At 43.5% G+C, this 26,625-nt stretch overlaps 2 protein-coding genes across 4 annotated transcripts in view; one reads left to right on the plus strand and one right to left on the minus strand.

The window, feature by feature from the left end:
- acsl6 (acyl-CoA synthetase long chain family member 6) overlaps positions 1-14,432 on the minus strand; it is a 36,998-nt gene extending 22,566 nt beyond the window's left edge. The window contains exons 1-3 of one of the 2 annotated variants that reach the window (XM_076749929.1): positions 14,066-14,432; positions 1,862-2,082; positions 330-444 (exon numbers count right to left, since the gene is read on the minus strand). In XM_076749929.1, the coding sequence (XP_076606044.1) occupies positions 330-444; positions 1,862-2,082; positions 14,066-14,111 (382 nt within the window). In that variant the 5' untranslated portion in view covers positions 14,112-14,432. Of the gene's footprint in view, positions 1-329; positions 445-1,861; positions 2,083-10,783; positions 10,890-14,065 lie in introns of those variants that run through there. The other variant, XM_076749930.1, reaches the window with a different exon arrangement.
- Positions 14,433-21,908: 7,476 nt separating this feature from the next.
- On the plus strand, positions 21,909-26,258 carry LOC143333292 (interferon regulatory factor 1-like). Of its 2 annotated transcripts, XM_076751338.1 has the most exons (10): positions 21,909-22,040; positions 22,745-22,837; positions 23,259-23,358; positions 23,465-23,632; positions 23,791-23,831; positions 24,029-24,158; positions 24,366-24,482; positions 24,636-24,664; positions 24,857-24,974; positions 25,407-26,258. In XM_076751338.1, the coding sequence occupies exons 2-10, from the start codon at positions 22,751-22,753 to the stop codon at positions 25,514-25,516; spliced, it is 900 nt and encodes a 299-aa protein (XP_076607453.1). In that variant the 5' UTR covers positions 21,909-22,040; positions 22,745-22,750; the 3' UTR covers positions 25,517-26,258. The 2 variants fall into 2 exon arrangements, with proteins under 2 accessions (XP_076607453.1, XP_076607454.1); XM_076751339.1 differs by lacking the exon at positions 24,857-24,974.
- Positions 26,259-26,625: the final 367 nt, after the last annotated feature.

A 26,625-nucleotide genomic window follows, 5' to 3' on the forward strand; every position in this document is an offset into this window, starting at 1 on the left:
TCATGTTGTCTCTAAAACTAAACTGACTGGTGCGATTTAATCAATTTTACACTGTAACTTTGTTGATCCTACTCTCTTCACACTTTTTTACTCATATCTACGGCTATCTATCTTGGCCAGAACAAAAAGCAATTAACAGCATTGATTAAATAAAAGTATATGCTGTCATGTAAACGTATAGTGGAACAAAAGCTAGCTTATCTTCTTAGCTTAGCTTCAGCTCTCTTTACGCACGAGTGTGCACATCTGTCTGTGTGTACAGTTTGTGTGTGAGGGAGCACATACAGTATCTATAGTTAGCTTATCTTCCCACCTCACATCATACCCACCAGATATGTGGAGGCCTCTCTGGAAGACCTCGTACATGGTCTTGGCGTCATCATGGTAATGAGTCAGCAGCTTGGAGCTGTCGCCCATCATGGACCTGCGACCTCCACCTTCATGCTGATGCATAGAGAGACAGACAAGGAAACGCAAGCGTTTTCACCTTTTCTCAAATCAAAATTGACAATAAAATTGCACAAACAAAGAAAACAAATCAAGGTCTAATTCTTCTCCATCATAAAGGTGGTGTTGAATAGAGAGCAAAGCCCGAGGGAGGGTAAGAAGAAAATTGTTTTCCTTGTTCTCAAAATGATAATCCATCTCTTTTGTTGCAGACGCATATAAAAATATCTGAGCTGCTCAGCTGAACTGAGCTTTCCTTTCTTCCCCGGTGTGAACATCGCTGATGCATTCTGGGTGATTGGACTTCATTCTCAGCAAGACGAAGAACAATAGAAGCAAATTCCTTTTTGCAAATGAGTCATTTAGGTTGAAAAGAATTCAGACTTTGGCATGGTGTGAAACCCATGAGGGTATCTGTGTGCCTCTGCACGCATGCATGTGCTTGTCAGGTACATGGTCGACTACGGTGTCGCTACTTCAAACAGCTTCTCAGGTTACCTTAAAAAAAAAAGAACCTCACCCACAAAAAGCTCTTCAAAGGAGTTTCATATTGAATGAATGTGAATGCTGCCAGCCTCACCTACCAGAGCGCAGTCCTGTGGTGTGCTGGTGCGAAATACAAGAGTGCGTGTTTGCTTTGATGGGAGGGTGGTTAAGGTAAACCAGGATGAGTGTAATCGAGAGCCTGTGAGCATCAAATGAAGTGAAAACAAAGCTAGGGTTGACGATGGCTAACAGCACTGTATTAACAGTTTTGTTAATTATGTAATTTCCATGTAAATGTTTGTGGTGCTCTAAGGGAAAGAATATGTAAAAACAAGAATATATTATTATCATTAATGCGTAAAGTTTAAAGGTGAAAAACAAACAAAGCAGGGTAAAGGTGTATTAACACCACTGCTGGCCCAACATTAATCCCAGTATGAATCAAAATGTAAAAAAGATATATGTGTTTTTTTTCTGAAAAACATGTAGAGGCGATCACAGCGGCGCTGGCAGGTCTTCCTCTCAGGCTGCTGTCAAGCTCCAGTGTTCAGACGGCCAGGACAGCGCATAGTGGCCTGGCAGGTAAAACCCAGGGGAAAACAACAAAAGCCCTCCGTCCTGCTCATGAAGCTTATTGCTGAGTGCATGATAACAACTGAAGGTGACCTAAATGAGCGTGTCAGCATTTTTTTTTCAACTCTGACTTCTCTCATCTGGTCGGGGAGCACCGTTAGTGCAGGACAGTGTCGCGGGACAAAAATAGGACTTTTAATAATGAGTGTGTGTATCTTTCCATTGCCTGTGTCCTGAATCTTTACAGCATTTATGGCCCTAACCCTAATGGACTCATGCATCTATGAGCCTGTTTGTGTGTGTGTGTGTGTGTGTGTGTGTGTGTGTGTGTGTGTGTGTGTGTGCTCCATCTTACCGGCACCTCCTCAGATTGGTGCAGCAGGCTGCAGGGTGGCTTGATGGGGCGTGGTCTGGTGGCCAACCAGTAGGCCAGCACGGCGGTCAGAGCGCCGATGCCCACCAGCGTGGAGGTCGGCAAGGAGCGAAAGAACTGGCCGAGCTCGTCCATTTCCGGTATCCTCAGGCCGCTCATCATCTCCTGGGCCTGCATCTTCTCCATCAGGGTGGAACTCAGCTCTGCAGGACAGAGGACACAATTTGACTTTTGTGTGCGTTCACGAGTGTGTATGTACAGTGTAGGAAATAATTATGCCGCCAAAATCCGAACGCTGATCTGACACGGTGGCAAGAACGTTTGAAATATCAAAAAAGTCTCAATGTCTTTTAAATTTTACGTGTCTGCGTACATGTAATAATCAAAAATACGTCGATGTTTAAGCAAACCTATTTTCATTTCAAACATATCTTTGCTTAGATGGGGCTTAAAATACATTTTTGGTGGAATAGTTGTGATCCTGTCAGGTCAACCGATGCGAAGTTCTGTCTTGTCTCCTTTGACTGAATAAATAAAAGAAATCTGTTTAAAATCAATAATTGGTTGAATAATGGTGATTTTTAGTCACAGCCTTCATGTGTATAGAACAGAAATAATCTTAAAATACATGACACTATACGAAATGTATTAAGCTCTGCAGGCTGGTGACATACAAACCTTTCGTCTGGCAGTACAGTCTGTCTGACCTGCATATTTTTGTAGTGCAGGAGGAAACCCACACGTGGAATCTTCACACAGTATTTTCAAAGCAGGCTGCTTTTGTGTCAGTGCGCTCGTCCAGATACAGCGACAACCGGCCACAGACACACAAAACTAGACCCACCTACAAGTTTCTCAGGGTCGTTTTGAAGCCGCTTTGAGGCAGTCTTGTCTGATAAAAGTGTTTTATGAACAAATTTCACCTCACTGCTCCTCCTCCCAGATCCTGTGACCTTAAACACGCGGAAAGAGGGGCCTTCCCCTGCATTCTTACTCTTACTGTAAAAACAGCTCAGAATAGATCATCTACACTACAGCGCGGAGAAGTGGTGGGACTAGAAAGTAGATAAAACACACACACACGCACAAACGCAGTGTGAGATGCATAATTTATCTGAAGGGGAGGCTGGCTGCAGGGTGACTGGAGGGTTTTCCTTCCCTCCCCCTGGGAAATGAGTCAGAGACAGTACCACCTGACCAACAAATGGCGTCGGTGCACTGCTGCAGCTCACAACCAATCAGAATCACTTCCTGTCTGCTCACTCTTCCTCTCTCTCTCCCACACGCACATGCACGGGGCCACACAAACCGACAGACTGTGAGGCTAATAGGTATAAATGTCTGAGACCGTGGGAACACTGACTTCCTTATTCACCTGTTATTTTTGAGCAGAACCACTATTACTACTTTGCTAAAGGGAAGCTGAATCATATGAGGCTGCACTCGGGTGAAAGCAGGTTTCAGGAAGTCACGTGCATGACTTTCAACACCAACAAAGAAATTGATGCAAGACCAAATCGAGGAACAACGAGAAACAGTGTCTTTTTGACTCTTTGAGCTCTAATGAAGGTGATACAACAATGGGTTGTAGAAAAGGTGACGTGAACAGGCTGCTAACAGCTAGTTAGCAACAATCAGAAGTCATTTTATATTATTTGAAAATATTACTATTTTATTCATTTATTTGTGGTCTTAAGCCAGTGCTACACACACACACACACACACACACACACACACACACACACACACACATTTCTTTGCACTACCCAAATGTTCACGTCGTCACCTACAGTGTTGTTTCTAAACACACACACACACACTGGCTGTCAGCAGGGTTCATATCTACACTCAGTAGGCAATTTGAAGGGTGATTAGGGGAGGATGCCACCCCCCTTGTCAGCAAACTGATGAAAACGCATCCCCCTTGTATACCTGCCATCCCTGCTTTCCATCCTCTGATATCAGACACAGCGCGGGGGCAGAGGGCTTGTTTAGTAGAATATGTTAGTCTAGTCCACCTGACTCGTTGATCCTTTAGCTGACGGTGGTCTACGGCCCCGCCCTGTAGCCTAACTGTGCATCGTGTATTGATGAATCCATGGTGCTGTCTGTGGTGCTGGAGAAGCAGGCGGACTTGTAATTGCACCTTTTTCTCTCGGCCCCACCCATCTGTCTGTCTGTCTGATCTATAACATTGTCTCATATATAACTACAATATACTATATACTTTAATGTTGTATATGGGTGTGTGTGTGTTTGTTGGGCGGTGTGGGGGCAGGCGGGAGCTTCCATTGGGCCTCCCCCGTGTTTAAAATGACCAAATCACAGACTGCCCACAGTCATAAAGCAGCTCTGACATATGACACCACCTTTGCGTAGTGCAGTACAGATATTGCTCATCACCCCTGCTGCTTTGATTCCAGGCAGAAGCACTTTACCTTCACTTGCTCTGCAGTGAATTCCCTGAAGCTGCTTTCCCAAACTCTTCTCGGGCTTGAATCCTCTTAATTCAGCTTAACTCGAGTTTCGGTTCAGATAGAAACTATCACCTGTAACTGAAAAACCACAGCATGACGGGTCCCTCTGATGTATCTGAAAACAGTGCTGCCTCTTTAATACCGCAGGACTCCCTGCTTCTCGTTTTGCTGCATTAATCAGATATTTCCTCTTTTTCTGTTGTACCTTTTTTTCTGCAGTTCCAGTAATCTCAATAGGGGATCAGAGCTGCTCGAGTGCTGGGAAATGTTCAGCACGATAGTAAATAACAGAAACCACTTGATGATGTTTCTGAGCTAAACAACACCGGCCATTGGCATGTGTATGGATGTTGAAACGGTTACAATGTCAAAGCTAATTCTGGGCTGATTAATGTCCTGCTCTGTTGGGTACACAAAGCTGCCCAGTGTGCGCAACTGGAGTCTGTCCGACAATTAGACTCAATTACTGTAAAGATGTGAAGAATTGAAAGTATAATCTGGCACAGCTTCAGGTGTTCTGGACTCTGGGAAGTTTTCTTGACAGCAGAAGGTCTAAAAAGTAAAGTTCAAAATGTAAAACATCTGTAGAGAGACGAAGAGGCGAAATATGAGGTGATCAGTCTCGTGTCTGCGAGTTAAATACGGGGCTGGGAGCGGGTTAGCCTAGCTTAGCATAAAGGCTGTGAACAGGGGGTAACAGCAGGCTTTATATAAAGTCAAAAATTACAACCACTTTAACTTGAAAGCTCACTAATTAACACATAATATCTAGATTATTTAATTCCCATACAAACAAAAGCATAGGAATGACAATTAGAGGGAGTTCTACAGTATTTTTAAGTAGTCTATTCATGACACTTGACATGACACTGCGTCCTTTTTTAGATTTATACTTATGTGTGGTTACAACATTAAAACATATCACACATTAATTAGCCAGGTTTAGATTTTGTGCTGTTGCAAATGAAAAATACAGAATATTTGACTGATTTGACTGAACGTACCCTTTATTTTCCACATTACAGCGCATATCCCACATCTCATATTGCATTCTTCCATATTACAGCACAGCAGATGTATCTAAACAGTTCTGATGGGAAGATCAATGACAAAGCACCAGCCAGGCAGGCAGCACAACACACAGACTAGATCATTTCCATGTCCGAGCTGTGCCAACACGACCCGAACAGCTGAACCGTGTCATATAAAAACAAACAGACTTCCCTGCCATCAAACCACCATCAACAAAAGCCGCCATGTTTACCTCCTTTGGTGCAGAAACAGTGATCTCGCTCACTCTATACAACTGTGGAGTAAACGTTTCACAATAATATAATTATAGTAACAATAAATAAGACACGCATTTAATTTTCATGATGATTACTCCTGAGATGATTTTGAGGCTTTTATGCTGAGATGAAAGACAACCACTAAGCTAATTGTGGAATGGTCGATAATCAAAGCTGAATCTCTTCCTCAGACACATGCTGATTTCCTTACAGACGCACACTGACTGGCAAAGACAAAGCCGTCATTTCAGGTCAAAATTTCCATGTTAAAATTCTTCAGATACAGCTGGTATGATTGTGATAAAACCTGGAGGAGGGACACGTTTTGGCACTGACATTTATCCTGTTCTGATCATAAATGAAGATTAAAGTCTGCTTAAACCATAACTGCCACAGTCATGATGTTACCAAGACGGACGACATGTTTGTTGACTTGCTTCGTCAGCTCGTTGGCCTGCACGCTTGATCGATTTCGTAATCAGAGCTCAAATGTTCTGTATAAACGTCGATGCATCACCGCGGGAATGCTTTGATCAGAAGTGGGCTGCGTAGTCGACATAAATGTAGCGTAGCTCGCTGCGTGTGCTTTTGTGTTGGGTGCAGTGGCTAATGTGGTCTGGCTGCAGGGATGACGGAGCCTCAGTGGATTTGTTGGTGTCTGAAAAGGGAGGCAGAGGAGGGGAAACAGCACTCAGCCAGCTCTAAATATAGACAGACTTCACACTGACACCTGGAACAGAGGAGGCTGGATTTGGCTTAACTCAGCCTTGCAGGAGTAAAAAAGATTATTTTTTGATATGTCAGCGTCTGGATTGCAGAGTCGGTAACATCTGATTTATAATGAATTTTTCTAATATTGCTTGTTCTAGTGTCTTCTGTGAAGCGGTTTGAGTATCTTGTTGATCTGACATGGAAAATAAGGGGCTACATTACAGCTTCAACAAAAGAGATTTCTTTGTCGCTAATCTCTGCAAAGCAGTGTGGGGTGCAGCATTCATGTGGGCGAAAAGCACATATTTTGGAAACTTTCAAAGTTGGTGAACTGGAGCAACATCTGGAAATAATCCAATGTGCTGACTCATAATTGAGCACTCACTCATGACACCTGTCAGGTAAAGAACGGGCTCTCGCTTGGAGCCTGCAGGGTTAAACGAAGCAGCAAAGGCTACAGTACCGGCACGCTAGCGGGCCACATCTCCCTGCCATGAAATAGCCCGACGGCAGCTGGAGACTCGCAGCCTGCCAGACACCTAATTGGCTTCCAGGAGAAATGTAAACATCTAACTGCCCATCTTGTTTCTCGCTGTCTTTGTTCTGCTCTCATCTGTATTTGACTACCAACACAGAAAAAGCAAAAACTGTCAGTTTTCTTACAATATAAAGGACAAAACATGAGGCAGAGCAGGAAATGTTCAGAGCTGACCTCCAGTGACTGTAAACTTAATGCCAACCACTGATGACTCACTTAAACCTCTGTTTCCTCTTAAAAAGTGATGTCAGACTGCAGACAGAGCGGGGTTGAGAGCTGGGTGGGAGGCAGTGAAGGGTAGCCCTCCACTATACACAGCAGCTGTGTCCCATTTCAGAGGCCGACTCCTTGGAAGTATTCATTTCTGGGTGCCATGATGGCACAAATAGGCTGTCAGACACGACGGGCTCCTCCAGGAAATGCAGTCTGCTTTTTCCCTAGTTTGGATGACAGCTGGTGTTTCCTTCACTCAAGGTGACTCTGAGGTGAAGAAACTGTCTCATTGAGGGAGGAGGTTCGGGTTCAGCCCGGACAAGCTGTCAGGCCTCTAAAGACCAGGTCTGTGTCAGCAGCCCCTGAAGTTTGACACAGATTTAATGACTCTATTCTTTCTCAGCACTCTCACAATGAATTTGTGAGACTAGAAAATAGATCTGAGAATAAAAGTAAAAAAGAGATCAGGTTCCATGTTTAAGTCTGCATGAATCCATTGGATGAACAGGGTCATTTGCTCAGCTGGTTCAACCTTCTCTACAGCCTATGGCCCTGTTTGGTGTCCGACTCTGTCCTGTAGTAACCTAAATAACACACCCCAGGGACACGCACACACGCACACACGCACACTGGCACGTACACACTCAGGTCCATCCCTGTTGCCTTCTATAAAGACTGTTGATACAGCTGGTGTGACAGAAGAACAGCAGGTCAGCAGGATCCCCATCAGCAACAACCATGACCTTTATCAGCAAATGAACTCAAAGACCGTCCAATTTTAATTTGTGAGTTCAAGAGCGCATCGCACCATGAAAATCTTTATCGCCCCTGCAGCTGCAACTCTGTTGCATTCACAACGCGAGCGTTTCGCTTATGAGTGTGCAGGTATGTTTGATGCCCTGCTCGAGATTGCTGATGTGCACAAAGTCTGCGGTCTCTCAGTTTAAAGCATAGTCTTGCTCACGACTGATGCACGATGCATACATTTGCCTAAAAGGAAGTTTGGGACCAACAGAAAAAAACCTCAGTCTATCAGTGGAATCTAGATTGCAACCGTAGAGTAGTAGCAGTAGAAAAAGTTTATTATAAGTACAACACTGTAAAATTATACTTATAGTTAATCAGTGTATGTAGTCTGCTCATTTGTCATGGAGTTAGCTCAGTTTTCGTCAAGATCCATGCTTAAGTTATCTGACAAAGGTAAAAGGTACTTAGTCGACCTTGAGTTCAGAGCAAACTTTTTTGTAGGCTAACTTTGTTTTCCTCAGCAGAATGATACATTTAACAACAAATGTTTACATGTAGTTTTATGGTGCCAAACTTTGAGCCACGTGCTTCATTTCAAGTTTATTCCATTTCAAACGTCTTCCTGAACGTCGGCCGCACACACTGCTGCAGCTTTGCCTCAAAGAGCCTCCAACATGTGAGCAGCTCTTCTGACTAACACTTATATTGATAACGTGCATTTTGTTGATCATTTCCCAGGATTTTATTCATCTTTATATTTCATTTATTGCAGCTGCTGTATGTCTGTCATGGTTTGGGATCAGTATCAACTAACACTAAAATCTAATCTGTCAACACAGCGAACAGCCAAGACTACAACACCAGACCTTTGTCATTGTCGTCAAATATCGACGTTTTGTCAGCTTCTCTGCATCTCATACAGGTGTAAAACCTTTCAGTGAGATGCACCAGGATTTTAACTTATTCCAACAGTAATACATCCATGGCAACAAACGCTCAGAGCAAAGGTGACGTAGTATAAAAAGTGAAAAAGTCCATGCTGTGAGGAAGTCAGGGTGGATGGATGGGTGAAACACATCCCAACCATAACTCTAACCCAAACTGTGATCTTTTCCTAAACCAAACCAGGAAGATTTGGTGCCTAAACTTTAACAGACTGTGACCGTTTCCTAACATTAACCACAAACTTTCTGACAGGCATCGCATACAGACACTTAAGGGTACCTTTGTGTGTCTGCAGGAGACACTGAGGGGCGTAACAAAGTGTCACCGACATTCGGCGACCTGGGGATGAGAACAGCTTGCCAAAACACAATTTAGACTGATTGAAAAATGTTGCTGCAGTGTCAATCAACGTCTGCTTTGAAGAGAACGTTTAGTAGACAAAAAAAAAACAAAACACTTGACCAGAAAGCCTGACAGATGTGCACAGTCAAACGCTGTACTGAGGGAACATAATACGAACCATGTCATATCGAACACAAAACATTTCAAGCACACACTGTGCACGAACAGCTGGATTAAAAGAAAATAAACATTTGAGCTTTGGTCATGCTACAGGATGTCTGAATGGACCCGAGCAGTGAGCAGGGGCTTCATCCTGAGGGCCAGGTTAAATATTTCAGCTATAAAACGGATCAGCAGGTGGAATCTAAAGTCTAAACCAGCCTGAAGTAGCTTAAGTCTCAACTATAATGTATGAAATTGAAAAGGCTCAGTATGCACTCTGATATACGGAGGTGTAAAATTCCGACCAAGGCATTTCATTCAACCGTGGCTCTTGACTTGATGAACTATAAGGAGCAGAAGAGAATTTCCAGCTGTACCCACTCACATAAAAAGCCAAATGTGTCCCAGAAGTGGCAGCAGTTTGTGAAGGAAAGAGCATCTGAATGACTTTATATGGCATCTAATGCGCCTCTGAATGCTTGCCTCCCTGCGGACCTGTGAAAGGTCCCCATGCAGCATCACTTTATTCAGTCCACTTAAATAACATGAGCAAAAACGTGTCAAAAAATTGATTTTTATGCGGTGAAACTCTGCAGCACCGAGGCTTGTTTCATGCAGCAGCTCCCCATCTGTACTCTCACGTCGCCTCTCTCTTCCTGTCTCACGAAGATTTCACTTTGCAAAGACTTTGGTGCAGCGAGGGTACTGCAAGCCATGCAGGGATGAGGGCTTGTGAATGGGCCAGCTGGACTTCCTGCGACCTCTGAGGCTTAAAGCAGAGGAAACGCAACCCTTCGTCCTTAAGTCCCACCCCATCAGCCCATCTGAGGGCCGTCACCAATGATTAGAGTCCAGCGTGGGGAGATTATTACAGCCTATTAGCACAGAGACGGATGACCAGTAGTAACCTCACTACTGCACTCTATTTAAAGATGTCCTACTCAGCTGTCTCTTATTCTTTAAATGCTTCTTTCAGTTTTCTTAACCTGCATTTAAAACATTGCATCTTTCTTTTTTTGCTATTTTAACCACCAGCGCTCAATCATCCGTGCACAGCACCTCCCCTCTCACTCTTTTAACCACTCATCCTTATCTCTGTCTGCCATTCCTCTACTTGGACCACCATTAAGGAGTCAAACCACAACTTCTTCCTGTCACTGTCACTGAGGCGTAATTGTACCGACACTGTTACATCCTGTGCATGAGAAAGCAGCCATTTCAGGAGTTCAGAGGCGGCGCAACAGGTAAATACAGTTATCATTCATGAAATACAACCAGACACAAGCTGCAGAGGAAATAAGCACTAGGGGTGAATTAAGCAGGAAGAACTGAAAATACACATATACGTGTGAAGGCAAAGATGCAGCACTGAAGCAGGAGTAAAAAGAGACACACAGAGCAGGTAAAAGCTAAAAAGATCTATGCTGTAATTGCATTGCAGAAGAGTTAAAGCAGCTGTGGTCTCGGCAGCGGCACTTACAAAGGCGTCGGAGGCAGCCAGGAAGCCGGTGAAGTGTGATGTGTGTATGTGTGTGTGTGTGTGTGTGTGTGTGTGTGTGAGAGAGCGAGAGTGTGCGGTGTGCCAAGGGGCCTCAGGCAGATATCACATCACCCTGTGCAAACTAGTGATTACCTTCCCATTGCCATCGGCCAGATTAAGCTGAGGCAAGCAAGAGGAAGGCAGCGAGATGCGTTTTGGCCTAGTTTGGGCCTGGCTGGCCTCCGTATCACACCACTCTCAGCTCGACAGACGCTGGGCTCACTCACCACACCCACCCACCCCTCCCTCCACCACTCTCTCTCTCTCTGCCTCACGCCCTCCCCCCGCCTAAACATGCAGTCTTCTCCTTCACTAAATTATGCTAACGCACACTGGTATAGTGACACACAATAAACATAGGTGTGTAAGCACACACATGCAAATAAGCACTTCTGTTTTCACCATTGATATTTGCACATTTAAACAAATGCAGCCATGAAGCTGCGTCTAGTTTGATTTGACTATCAAACTGTGAGACTGGAGGCAGGCCTGTGCATCCCAGCCTGACAATGCTCTAATTCATGGGGAGAAACAACAAGGAAAACCACATTTTTTGCTATCATAATTTTACTAATTAATGAGATTAACCCTTCAAGCTGAAAGGGAAAATCACTTTTGTTAAATTTCTTCACCACCGTGCACATGCATCCTGTTACGGGGCCTCTATGGGCACTGCTGCGTTTTTACAGATATGAGTCAGAAAACGGGCTGACAACCACCAGGCTAACGGAAAAGTTCTCCTTTTCAGCAAGTTACGACATCAGACACTGAAATTTTAGGATTAAACAAGGAGGTTTCTTGGAGGGTTTTCTCTCTCCCCTGAGGGCCTGCTGCATCAGTGCTAAACCCTTGAATATTGGATGTTGCAAACAAAAACACACTGTACTTAGGAGACTGATCTGTAAGAGAACTACTTGAGCACCTCACGGGCAGACAGACCTGCTTCAGCACTTGAGGCCGAGCCATTACTGCCCAGCATCCCACAATATGAGGAAGACAATGCACTGAATGCTGAAGCAGCAAAAATCCACTCAAACGGAAAGCTGCCATGCGGATTCCAGACGGGCTGCTGATATTGATTACAGAGAGTACTGAATTTGTAAAGCAGATCTTAAACCCCCCAACTTGACACATGATTGTTGTAGAAAGTAAAAAAAAAAAAAAAGATCAGACATGCAACTTTACAGGAATCCATAGGTGCGATACATACAGTTAAACTTGCCTCCGAACACTCAGTGAAAGTGCACAGTGACAGACATTCATAACACAGCAGGCCAGACTTAACACTCAACATTTATCCTGTCTTATTGTGCAGTCATGCAGCGTGTCTTTAATTTGCAGGTTTTCAGTCTTTTCCCAATCGCTCTGACTCCCTCCCTCCCTCCGTCTTTTCACAAAAATGCAACGTGTCACATTTAAGACTCTTTCAGTTCCAAGTCATTTTTCCGGTATGAGCCTTAAGCAGAGGAGCCTGGCCCTGGAATGCTGAAACATCATTGGTTATTTTCTGCCAAAGGGTGGGGCAAGGCCACCGCCATCCTTTTAATTAAATATTGAGGAGGGAAAAAGAATAGGTTTACATGCTGTGTAAGGCTGCACTAGATGGTGATTAAAATGAATTATTTATACTGAGAAGCAGCAGGGTGTTGGGATGTGATGACAGGTTAAATGTGTCATCAATCTCCTCCAGGGGCCTTTTTTTTTTTGGTTCACTGTCGTGTTTTTTTTTTTTCCCAGCCAAACAATTCAGGCTGTTTCAAACAATTTTGGGCCTTCATTCTGATTGGCTGCGTCCACCATTAAATATACATCACCTGCAATCCCGTAAGAGCAGATTTTAATATTAATGCAACAACCAAAATCCCAACTGTTACTGGTTGTTCGTCACATAGCAACCACGCAGTGCAGCTGCTGCTGAGGACCTATATTCTTTGGCGGAGGAATTAACAATTACACCTAGGCGTATTTACCATTAAAACCTGGCCCTGTATATTATCTACCACCACGAGTCTGAACGTTTAGGGTCTTATTTCATGTCACATCGCACAAAGAGCAATGACCCTCCGCCTTTCTGCCGCACAACGCCGCTAATCTGGTCTGCAACACTGCTGTAAAACACAGTTTGGACGGGATTATATCTTCTTATACATAAAGACGAGCAGAGGTCAAGCACCGTGCCTCTGAACCGTGTCGATGCCCTAAACGACCCGTTCTGTGAACCGGGGTGGGGGTGGTGTCAGTAAAGAGCGCATGCTGTGCTCTCCCGTTTGCCGGTAGGATTTCAGCACCCCTCTCTCCTGGACAGCTCCGTCCAATCAGATGCGGCAATTTGAAGCGCGTCATCCTGCCTCATCCTCCCTCCCTCCATCACTGAGACATGGCGGAGGACATCACAGACAAAATGCTTCCCAGCCGGCTTCCTGGCAAACTGACATGCTTTAAAATGAAATGAAATAATGACGGATGTGTGCGCAGCCTCGTTTGGGTAAAAGCACGAGCTGCAACAGGAGGTCGTGAAAGACAGGCTGTTCCCTGATATATATATATATTTTTTTTTTCAATGACGTGTGTCCGGTTTCTACGCACAATGTCACACGACCTTAGCAGCTGGCCGGCCTCAAATGCGCACGTTTTATCCCGTTTGCATTAAACCGAGAGCGGTCCTTTCAGTAAGTGTTGGATTTTCCACGTCAAGCACACACTTCGACACGGAAAATGAAATGACTGACGCGCAAAATCACTCACATGCATTCAGCCGCATGGCAGCCTGTCCACCCTGCTGCACCTGATTAAAGGTTAAGCCAACCTGGAAGCATCCCTCGATGGTGCTCTAATAAGGGCTGGAGCAGAAATTCAAGCGTTGTGGCATCAGTTCGGGCGATAAACTGAGATATGGCGCGTTTGCGTTGAGGCTGGCTTTCGTACACGTGTTGTCTGAGGAAAACGTAAAATGTCACCGGCGTCATGGCCGTGCAGGTAAAGCGGCAACTGCAGCAGCAAAGCAGGTTATAATTAAACCCTCGAAGGACGCAGGTTGTGTAAAACTGCAGAAATGCCGCCGATGATCGAAAACGCCGGCAGTGGATGACACACAATGCGCCTCTGCTACCGCCAAGACAGGTGCAGCGCCTACAGTCACGGCCCTGCGGTGCCAAATCAGCAAAAAAAAAAAAAAAAACAGAAAATAAAAATGAAAAACACCAGAAGGTATTCAAAACTCACCTAAAATAATCCAGAGCGACCCAGAGACCAGAACGAATGCGAGCATGTCTCTCTCATTGAGTCAGCGGTGCCGGTGCAGGAGCGGCTCAAAACTGCAGCATCGACTGCAGCAAGTCGCCGACAATCTGGGAGATTAAGGAGGGGGGGGCGACAATATATCTGAGACAGACCACAGTGGGGGAGCCGGGCAGGGGGATGGCGATGTCCAGCAGGTTTCACTGTGGAACGCAGCGTGCTGACTGAGGATACAGACCCCGACGGCCTATTGAAGCATCCTTCCTGCTGGTGTAGCCTATTTTCCACCTTCACCCAGTTGGCTGCTGCGCAATGGCAGACACCCCTGCTGAAATTAAAGGGTTTGTAGGTCGGACGGAAGACGCGATCGACGCCAAGGTTATCGGGGATGAAACGTCTATTCTGGGCGCAAACGGATTAACCAAGTCTTCCTTTACTTCTCATATTTATTGTAAAAAATCATCATGAAATTGGGGAAGTTCTCCCTAATAGCCATGCAATGAATTCGGGTGTTTAAATTCTCCTTTTTTAATCATGTAAAATGAGGAAATGTCGGTATTTTCACACATATTTTAGATGTTTTTTTATTTTAAAGGAAGCGGTGTTATTTTTAGATCGCGGCACATCATCACACCATGCAGCCTAAAAACCGTCCCTGCAGCTGAGCGCAGCTTTGACACAGAGTAACTTCGCATCAGGATCACGTGGTACAACAAGACACTCCCAGTGAACTGAAGTAACCTTGAGAAAGACAAAGTGACGGAGGCGCCGAGTGAGTGGCAGCACGGATGAGACGGAGCACAGCAGAAATACATGAAATTCAGACGTTCACCCTTTTATTCCGGTCACTTCGGGCTCACTGACACCTCTGTGGTTACATTTAAAGTGATTTCATCTGCAGCGCCCTCCGAATGATACGTGAGCGCCTCAGGAATGATGGCAGCACATTATAACGAGGGTGCAAATCATATACATGATTAACAAATGCATGACTCAGGATGACTTCACGCGTGGATTAATGCGGGGTGTATCGTGATGTCCTGTTGCTGCCCATTAACAAACGATCACTGTGACTTCATGTGATCTGCAACAGGAATTCAGGATACATCACTTCTGTCTGCAGGGGCTGATGAAACCATTAAATAAAATTAAATATGTGGCACCTTTACGACCTCATACCATATGTTGTGTGCACAGGCAGATATCTAAAGCCTGCAATAAACTGCATCTGCATAATATTTGTCCTTGATATTAATTAACTGCCTGTGAGTTTTCCTATCTTACAGGTGTCTCCAGCAGTGGCCAACATGCTTACTGTCTTGTTGTGCTGCTGTCATGTGACTGACCTTATTAAATGGCTCACTTGTCAGTACCTCTAATCTGTCACTCTCAGCAGTGCCACCCGCCACCTCCCTGATCTTCTTCCTTTTCTTCCCTTATCTCACACACACACAAAAAAAAAAACCACAAGACAAAGGCAGAGAATGACAAACAGTCAAGCTGTTCAGTGATGTTCAGGAGGTCGAACAGATGTACGAGGATGGGAAATAATCACATTATAAGATATCTTTCAGCGTAGGTTATTTACCTGTGACCCGCCAGCAGCAACACCAGGAGAACGAGTGCAGTTTGTGTGAAAGCAATGGTTGCTTAGCTTATTTATTTTGCAATGTGATCAAAGTACACACGAGAGGAAAAACAAATCTGCACAGTAAAAAAAAAAAAAAAAAACCTTGCTCAAACACAACACTGCAAAATTCTTAAATGTGACCACAGTATCACAGATATGAGAGGTCGGGGTTAAGGTCAAGGGCCAAAAAGGGAAAAATAAGAGGGATTAACTTTTCATATCCCTCCTCGGACAGGATGGTAATAAATGTGGGATTTGTTATCTTTCAGGGTCAAACTGTTATTTTCTTACATAAAGCATGATTTAGTCCTTGTCCAGGAAAATATATATTTTATGAGCAAGTACAGTACATTTTCATGGTTTCAGATTGGCTTATGTGGACTTTTTTAATGTATAATTTAGTGTTTTGAGAAGTTTTGATAAGAGTCTACAGCAGCTGGCGGCTCTGTGAGGTCGTATTCGGGCACAGTGGTGCTTTGGGCTAAAGGCCCAGTGATGATGCTAACATACTGCTGCTATGCAGGGATAATGTTTAGCACATTAGCATGCTACAAGTTGATGATTAGCACTGAGCACAAAGCAGTTGATGGGGATTAGTTTCACATGAATTCAGTCAGAAAACTTAAGTACTGGACAAGTCAAAATCTTGACCCGATGGTGGCGCTAAATGAAAAATCATGGCTCACCAAATTTATCAGGACTCATCCTCTGGATGCCTTAAATTTCTGTGCAAACTTTCTTCACAATCCTTTGACAGTTAACAGAGGTATTTCAGTCTGGACAGACAGACTGACTGACAGATGTTAGCATGGCAAAGAGCTGAAAAGAACCAAGACTGGCTGTAAAAAATGATGTTACAACCCTGATGCAGAGCAAAGGGAGTCTTAGCAAGCAAATAGAAGTTATGGGTCTGTCAGTCAGGGGTCTTTTAAGATGTGTGCATCCGTAAACTCATCTCAGAGGATAAAACAGATTCTAACTAGAGTTAAACAGACGTGCATAAAACATCTCCGCGAAGAGTTTTATTGCATGCGTGAGATTAAGATTGAAAGACGATAGCATGACTGTGAAAGGAATGTAAATGAACAGACTGCACTTCCATCTAGAAAACAACAACACGTCTGCTTGTCTGCTTCTGGTATCTACCGTATGCTTCAGCAATGTTTTACAGCGCTAAAGATAAGAAACATCCATCAGAGGCATGACATCACTTTGACCCAGTGACCTTCTGAACATATTTCACTGCTGACCTTGTTCCTGCTTCATCGCAGGGTTTAATTAGTAACTCTGTGCTCAGTGAACTAGCTTAACTAGCTTTTAATGCACCAATCAAATGTGACTTCTACACGGTGTGAGCTACTACACACAATTTGATGAGCAGCCTGTATTTTATTACAGGAGGAGGCTGGGCCTAAGCAGCAAGTTTCAGACTAATGGAAGTGACACAGAGTTGAAGCAGAAGGGGGCACTGGTGGGAGGAAAAGACCAAATGGTGAAAGTGGGGAGATAAAAGCAGCTGGAGATAGAGGGTGGAGCTGGCTGGGAGGGCGACGCTTTACCATGTCTTCCTCAAATCTCAGGTTATTCTTTAACAGCTTCTCCTGCCTCCTCGTCCCCTAACTTGATTTGATTTATTTTGGGTTTAATCTGTCATAAATCGACGACGCAGACTGAGTGCAGGACACCAGATAAAACCAACCAAATGCATTGCATGAAATCAAAGTACGATGCAGTTGCCACGTTTCAAATCTCATTGTCACGCTGAAACCTTGTGGGCTGAGGGAAACACGACAAAGGAAGCGGCGATGACAAGAAATGAAAGCTGCCTGGAGAACAGCACCGTTAGCTGTTTGCATATTACATTACAGCCTCTCCCAGACTTGTCTTTTGCTCCATGTGCGCTTCAGAAACTTCAGTCAATAATTAACTTTTAAGAAGCTTCATGAGCTGATGAAAGGACAAAAGGTTTGCACAGAATTCATAAACACACCTCCTGAGTGCTCATATTTACAGTAAGCGTTGAACTTCCTCTCTTCTTGGGCGTCTTAACAACTTATCACCAGCGGTGTAACTAAGTACATTTACTCATGTACTGTTCTAAAGCACAATTTCGAGATACTTGTACTTTATATGTGTTTCTATTAACTACTTCAAAACTCTACTCCCCTACAGTCCAGAGTGAAACTCTTTACTTTTGACTCCACATATTTGTTTAAAATAAAATTTGACATAAAAAACATCTGAAAACCTTATTAAACACAGTACCTTGGTAAAGATTAAACCAGTGCTTCTCGTCCTTCTCGTGACCTCTCGTTAAAATGCAGTATATAGCTGAGGCTCCTGGTCACATTTCAGACGTCTATGAGTTGTCAGCAGTTCCACCTGAGAGTGAATTCCCCTCTAAAGGGGTCAGATTGTTTCACTTAAATGGCTGTTTGTGGTCCATAGAGGTAAAACTGTCCGGTGTTTCTCAAAGATTAGAGAAAAGTCTGAAAAATGAATCCAAATGTTTGCAGCAGAGCTTTGTTTTGTCTGTGATCCTAATCTTTTAATTATCCAGCGACCTCTCAGATTTATTTATTTCTACATTGTGGTACTTTTACTTGGAGGATCTGAGTACTACTTCCACCACTGCTAATGGTAACTTTTGTTAGAACATTTCAACTCACCTGCAACATCTCATACAAAACCAGTCTCCTCTTGTTGAACCTCCAAAGGACGGTGCATGGTGTCACTGTGCTGTGGTACTTACCAGCAGTGCACTTACTGGCCTGAAGGGGGTGCTAAACTTTAGAACCACTTCAGTCAAACTGCACCAGCAGGCTGATTAGGGTGAAACCTGCAGTGATGATGTAATTTGCGTCTAACTGGCCAGAAGGATGTTTGTGTCAATCATAGAAACTTTACATGTTTACTCATGTCTCACTCATGTTTACACATATTTGGTGCTAATTATAGGAAAAATAGAAATAGTGTTCAATTGTTACACTTCCACTTAATTTGTTCCAGTATCATAAACTAGAGAAGTAATCGATCAGTGCATAGCTTTTAATTAGGACCAGTTACACCGTTAATAAAAGCACCTTTACCAAATACTGCGGCTCTGTGTAATGGAGGAGATCACTGCAGGTGTTTTGGCAGGTGAGTGTTTGATGTGGCAAATTTGTGTGAGAAAAGAAAGAGAAGAAAACAACCACTGAGGCAGGAAAGACATGCGGTGACAGCTCAACAAAAAAAAAGACAATTACCGGTGGGGTTTGAATTAAAAACATGCAACTTTAAAAAGGTGATGCCTGCAGCCAGGATCCAGGAACAGACAACAAAACACACTGAAACGTCTGTGTTACAAACTTCTGAATAGCCAAGATGCAAAATGAATGTGAGTGAGCAAACTGCCCCATGAAAAAGACTAAATTCCCCTAAAATTCAGATCAAATGGGATAAAATACCTTCCCTCTCCCCCTCGTTTCTACTCTTCATGAGGTCGCAGTGCAATTACAGGCTAACTAACGAGGGCTTTGACTTGATCCGGTGTCAGTGAGCTGTCAAAGCAGATGGTCCAGGGGGAGATTGAATGCTCAAGCCGCTTGCCTCATCCCAAAGCCTCAAATTACTGCCTTATCCTTGCAGGTGGCCTAAATAATCAGAATTACCATCACGGTATGCACAGGGTGCAATAAATGTACTGGAATTTATCTCTGTGGTGGGTGAGAAAACACGCGATTAGGTTTTGAACTTTGGAAATAGTGAGTAGGCTGATGTCATATTGTTTTATATTTCTAATACAACTGACAGTTATATTTCTATGAGATGGTTTGTTTACACATCTAAATGTTTTACTGGAGACAAACAACAACAAAATAAAAAAAACTTTAATCGGGTTGCCAAATGTGTCTCAGATCAATTACATGCCACGACTACATATCCCTGCATGTCGTACAACGCAGTGCTGGCTCTTGAAGTGATGAGATTGTTTAAATATCCATCTTTTTTATTCCTATAAGACCTATTGAACGACAGAAAAAATGAACGAAATTTGTGTTTTTAATTGTTTCGTATCTTATTAATCATCTTGTGATCCTCATATTTCTCATGCAAACAATCTGGGGGGTCCCTAACTGCAGGTTGGGAACCACTACTCATCTGACACTCTAGAAGACAGGGCCCCTTTAAGTGACTTATTTGTAGCAATCCTATTCTGAAAACACAACAGAACGACGCCTACACAGATGCACGTGTTTAACATCAGCCGCTGTGAATTCCCACAAATCCCTTTTCTCTCCTGTCATTCACAAACACGGAGCTTGTTTCGCAGCTTTGCGTGTTCGGACTGATCAACAACAATTCGGAAAATCGCACTGATTTCCCCCACGAATCCAAGTCTCTGTCTTCATCGGGAAATCCCACGGTGAAAACTCCGCAGGAAAAACTCCCTGCCATTCCCTCTCCGAAGCCGGCGCGCGCGCTCGAGCTTCGCGTCGCACGCGCGTACGCGGATGGCGCGAGCGCGTAAACGCACCACGCGGGAAGTCCCTAAATGGACAGAAACGGCTGCGACAAGCGTGGCGTGGGGTTTCCCAAAAGCTCGTGAAGGCAGCGGGCTGTGTGTGCCCCCCGTGCTGTAACACGAGCTGCAGCATTTATGAGCCGCTGCAAAGCTGCAAGCGGTTCAGAGCATGTAACAAGATACATTCTTAGGATATAATCCATGCCCTGTCATTTTCAGTCATTCGCACGTTTTATGCACACACCGCTTTACTTCTCGGTAAATTGCTGCCACAGATAGAAATCTACAATCTGTCCTCTTGGAGCGCTCACAGATGCTGCTTCCGCAAGGTCCTAAAAGCGCTCCTGTTCGCGCTGTGTCATCGCTGTCACAGAGCGGTGAGCGGCGCGCCTGCACCGCAGCGCCTCTGCTGGACGCTGAAATTACTGCGCCATTTCTTGTAAATGCTCCACTTCTTAGCTGAGGTGCTGTTTATACTAAAGGGCTGGTCCTCTGCAGATGTTTATCACAGGCCGTGGGGTCAACTTTGGTGTCTGGTGGATGAAAGTGGGCTTGCATAAGTGGCTTGATATAGGAATTTTGCTCATTATTATGGTTATTACTACAATTTACACGCATAATTTTATTTTAACAACACTTTGCACAATCTCCAATCCGTACATTTATATTACAGATTCTATCACTATGAATAGCCTTCTACTGTTACATGTAAAGACTGGGCCCTATTATTAATATATTAATAATTTCCTGTCATACTTCATAAACAGAAATCTTATTGAAGGCCGCAACATCTACACTCTGGACCTGCAAAGGAAGACAAGTGGTGTTATGTTGGGATTTTATTGTGCATCAAAGCCATTATTTTAAAGCACTGCATGTCAGATACAGATTTAAAGACTATGACAATGTTTATAATTAGCAGCGTGTTAAGTTTTGAGAAAACTTCACATTTCACAGTGATGGAAATTTTGCAATGTGTGACAACACCTGCAGATACTCTAAACAGGTCAGTTGTCTGCAGAACTGTGTGCTCAATATTACATAAAGAAAGCATGAAGGTGAAAGCCTCCTTGGGTCTGAGGGTCCAGCATACATGCAGAAACCCGCCGTCATCCAGCCGTGTTGTTATTAACTTCCTCCTTGTATTTAGTAGCGTGATTTCTCGGAAACAGATCTACTGCTGAAAATGGGAGCAGCGGCGCATGCGCTGCAGCACACTGTAAATAATATCCAACTCAACCTGACTTGATTTTCTTATTTGTAGTTGTAGCTTCTTCAAATCACATTTAAAATGTAGAAAAGAGGTTATAATCTGCAGACACACAGATATGAGATCAGTTGTTTGCAGTCAAGTCACTTCAGGTGAAGAATGTTTGTTTTGCTCCTTTTCGAAAAATAATCTTGCTGTTAAATGCGATGATCAGCCCTCTTTTACCTCCATCAACGAGATGCACTTCATTTTAGAGCAACAAAAACAGGATAAGCATGAACTTGCAATGTCAAAAAACTTGTTAATCGATAATTACATATGAAAATGTTTCGACTGCTCTTAGATGAGCAGGACGTTTAGTCAACATGATTTACGCTTGTTTCGGGGCGTGGACATTTTTTACAGTGTGCGTGCCTGGTTGCCAAGCCGGGGGAAAACCCACTTCACACTATAAAATAAGCGTCGTCTACCCTGAGCAGGCAGTTCAACTTTTTATCAAGACAAGTCTTCAAGTAGATAACAGAGAGGAGAAGACGCTTCTCTGCTTCAAACTCAAACCACTCGGACTATTCTTGTGCATTTTCCTGTAACGGATCATAAACGAGCCAAGTCTGTAAGTGATTTGATATTAATTTATCACTGCTCATATGGATTACCTCATATTTAAACATTTTCTGTACCGGGAGTTGCTTTTGAGATTAAATACGGTAAATCTTGAATAAACGTACAGGGCGGTAAAGTTGTTAGCAGCCTCGAAAATCCGTATTGTACCAATGTAGTAATGCTTTAAATGTTTTTGGATGGTAAAGTTTGTGTAAATAGTGCACACCGTGCGTGCAGTATTTGTCCACACATCATTTCAACACGGGATTAAGTGACTTTTGAATTCGTGTATCGTGTGCATGCAGTGGAAGAGGAGGAGGAGGCGTGTGCTCCCCCCCGCGCACAGAGGATCTTCAGGCGCACGTCTCCAAATGCCCACCGCATACTTTCAAGTTGCGCCAAGACTTTTGGACCCCATGTGCATTTTAACACTTAGTTTTAATGCTGAAGCCATAAAAAAAATGCAGCCAGGAAATAATTTCTGGTCCATTGTGACCTTCATAAGCAACGCTCACTCCTACGCGTAAACGCCCCCCAAGTTCGCATGCGTGCCCCGGCTGTGAACTCCTCTCGCCCTCCTGACTGCGCGGCCAGCAGGGAGCAGTAAATCTAAGCTGAGGCAGACGCGGCTGTTCATTTGCTCTCACTGCTGTATATCACAAACAGCATTCCACATTAATCTAAAGACTTTGTACTCCTTTCCTCTCCTGTCAGGCAAACATGCCCGTGTCAAGGATGAGGATGAGGCCATGGCTGGAGAAGATGATCGAGTCAAACTCCATCTCGGGTCTGAAATGGGTGGACAAGGTGAGAAGCTTACCTCCAAACAAGTTGGTTGCAATAAATTGGACTGATTCATGTAAAAAGCTACTTATTGAACAAGTGTAGTCAGTATGTTTAGCTGTTTCTTGGCCCAGCTGATCGCACAGTATTTCTATGTTACTTTTAGAGTGACTTGATTAAACATTCAGGAAAACATTTGGCAACTATGGGGCCTTCGTAACCAAACAACCCCTGATGTGGCTGCTGCAACTGCACCATGCAAATAATATTTTTACATAATTTAAGGCCATGCAGCAGAAAACTGTTAATAATGTCTACAAGTTGCTCAGACTGAATGGCAGCCCATTGCAATGTTTGAACGTGTTTTGCTCATGTGTTGATCTATTCTATGTTGAATGCGCAGCCAGCCTCTTTCCAACCCACTATTTCCATTTGTATTTTACAGGACAAGACTGTATTCACAATTCCCTGGAAGCATGCAGCTCGACACGGCTGGGAGCTGGACAAGGACGCGTGTCTGTTCAAAGAGTGGGCCATCCACACAGGTGAGCGAGCCTGAATATACATGCAAACTCAGCAAATTGTCATGCAGAAAGTTCCTTTCTTTTGCAGGAAAAAAGCTTTGAAACTAAACTAAGATATTTTCTGCAGGGAAATATGTGCAAGGGCAGACCTCTGACCCAAAGACGTGGAAAGCCAACTTCCGCTGTGCAATGAACTCACTGCCTGACATCAAGGAGGTGAAAGACAAGAGCATCAATAAAGGGCATCAAGCCATGCGTGTCTTCAGGATGTTGCCTGTCACCCAAAAATCTAGAGGTGAGACAACTGACAGGAAGTGAGCAAGCATTAAAAAACAAAAAACAAAAAAAATTAACACCTGCTGGTCTTTTTTTCTTTTCCCATTACTCAGCTTTTTCTGTACGAGCTGTTTAAGATGTTAAAGTGATCTAAATGTCTTTCTTTCATCTGCACAGAAAAACGAAGCAAAGGAAAGGATACAAAGTCAAGGAAGAAGGTGAATAGACTTTTTTTTGACCATTCTACTTTTACATTACAAAGACAGAAGCCTGTTATAAATAGGTCACACTCGTACTGACCCAGATAATTGTAATAACGTTGGTGCAGTTACTAAACAAACAGCTGCAGATGTCTGTTTTTTTATCTCACATTTCCTGAATCTCACTGACTGTGACTTCATATCTGCCACTGCAGAACTCAGCTGTCAAGAAGGAGGAAGACTTGGAAGACTACAGTGATACTCAGTCTCCCATGGATCAGTCAGAAGACGCCTTTTCCACTCAGGAGAACACAATCGACAGCACAGTGAACACAGAGCAGCCAGGTGAGGAAAAAATGTTGAAGAATAAACTTGACAGCACTGTAATTTCCTTTGCCAGTCAGTCGAAACTGATAAATATATAAGCAGGGAATCGGAATCGCTTTATTCGCCAAATGTACAATGAGCACAGGAATTTGACTTTGTGATACAACGCAGTGTTTGTTGCTGGAGCACCAAATTTATTTCATGCTCTGTGTGCCATCTTTGCAGATTTCTCGTTTATGACTCAATCTGAAGTTCCCGACTGGTCTTTGTCAGTTGAAATCGGGGCTGAGGGCATCCACAACACCTTCTGCAACAGATTTCAAGTTTCACCTGAACACAGCAGTAAGACAACAACATATGACATAAATTCACTAATATATTGTTTAGAATTAACTTGGTGTGCAATAAGTGGAATTAAGTTATCAAGTGTCACTTAATTGCCGTACTCATGCCTCCTCCCTTTTCTCTCCTTTTCTCATTGCTGTTGTCTTCTAGATTGCGACTATGCTGATGAAATTATCCAGGTAAGCATCGTGTCTGGCTCCTCCTCTTAACAGCATGTGTTTTTCATTGGCAGGAATACCCTTGTTTGTCTTATTCTGCCTGTTTGGCTTTTGTCATAATGCCCAAAACAATAAGAATAATTGATAAAAACAGTTTAAACTCCAGTCGTGCAAAATATTATAGTCATACTCACTCCAGTGTTGCTCTTTCAGATTTGCAAGCAACTGGAGGCAGACTCACACTGGATGTCAAGCAGTTTAGACAGCAGTGGGTTCCTGAACAATGAAGCATGCACCAGTCCAGGCAGCCAATGGAGTGAAACTTCCTCAGGTAAATGTTGCTAGTTGATGGACAGCTGTCTCTAAATTCATCTGCAACATAGTGTTTTAAGAGACTCCATGTAGGCAATTCAAGTGTAAAAATGTATTAAAGGGGTACTGCAGTTACACAGCATCACAATTTCAGAAAGTTGGCTAACTTGGCTAACAAGAGACATGTTCACGAAAGACGTGTCAAAACTGATGCAGCAGAGGCTGAGATGTTCTGATTTTTTCCCATAATGCCACCTTATAGAATGTTTTGTTAGACCCTCTCTGCTTAGTAAATGTCACTGTCTTTCAAAGTCCCAGTTCAGTCTCAAGCCCAGTCTGAGACAACCCTGCAGACAGGAAGCTCTCTGCAGACTGCCCCTTAACTGTCACTTTTTGAAATGTTCTTCATCACCATCTGAACTTGGATTTCCTCTGTTTGCTTTTTCACCAGACCTAGAAGCAGAGGACATTCCACAGTACACAAATCTGGGTGCAGACTACACAAATGGCATAGAGGACCTCTGGAACAGCTATTGTCAACAAATCACCCCCTTGCTCTGAGGACTGCAGGACAGGACAGTGCTTTGACATTTTGAACTTTTAAAGAGCTCTTCCTGCCTGACCCATTTTCTGAGTTCACTCACCCATCATCATCACCATCATCATCATCATCATCATCATCATCATCATCATCATCATCATCCTTCCAGCCTGTGATGGGTGGTGTCAACATTTTAAGCTAAAACATCACCCACCCGGTGTGCCGAGTGTTTGATGCTGTGATGTAGCAACTTCAGAGACCTCTCCTCATCTTCCTCAACCTTTCTGTAAAGTTCTGCAGAAGAGGTTCTGAGGTGCACTGCTGTGTTTGAGGAACTCACATGCTGTTCATTCTCTATGTTTTTGGCTGGTTCAAGGCATTCTGATGCTCAGCTTTTGTGACCATGAGTTGCAGTTGCACAGAAATCTGTTTGGCTCAGGCAGTCCATGTATATGACCATACTCAGCCGTGAATGCATAAAAGCCAATTCAAAATGCTAATAGGATAATTTTTAGCCTGCTCAACGTTTGAAGGGATAGTTAATGTATAGTATGAGATCATTACCACATAAAACCTTTATTTTTCCTCCGTTATCTGCAAGAGTGAATTTTAGTTTGCGGGATGAACCATTTGGACAGACTTCTGGTGAAAGTTCGACTTCCAAATCATTTTGTTTGCTTCAAGGCAAGTGTACATAAATTCTGTAAATATATTTGTTTTTGTTTGTGTGTTTTTTATAAAATAAAAAAATCTAAATGTGAATGAATATGACTCTTTCTGATTAACACAAAATGTTTTGTAATGAGCAAAGATGGATGACTTCAAGTGCTCTGCTGGAATGAAATCAATGACCTTGGCCTGGTTTTTAACGCTTCATACTGGCAAGGATCACCCCTGCTGAGGTTTCCTGGAGTACGGCACCAAGCTAAAATCCTCCAGAGCAGCAACGATATGTAAACTGACCCCTGCCCTGACAAACAAATTTCCCTCCAGGGTGTAACGAAAAAGTCAAATGATCTTGGTTGAGAATGACCTAGAATGTATATATCTAAACGTCACATGCTGCAGATTTATATTATTTATTCTTGTTGGAGTGTCGCGGCCGCCTGCTGCATTCTGTGAGAAATGA

The sequence above is a fragment of the Chaetodon auriga genome, chromosome 15, assembly GCF_051107435.1.
Source record: "Chaetodon auriga isolate fChaAug3 chromosome 15, fChaAug3.hap1, whole genome shotgun sequence".
Classification (NCBI taxonomy): domain Eukaryota; kingdom Metazoa; phylum Chordata; class Actinopteri; order Chaetodontiformes; family Chaetodontidae; genus Chaetodon; species Chaetodon auriga.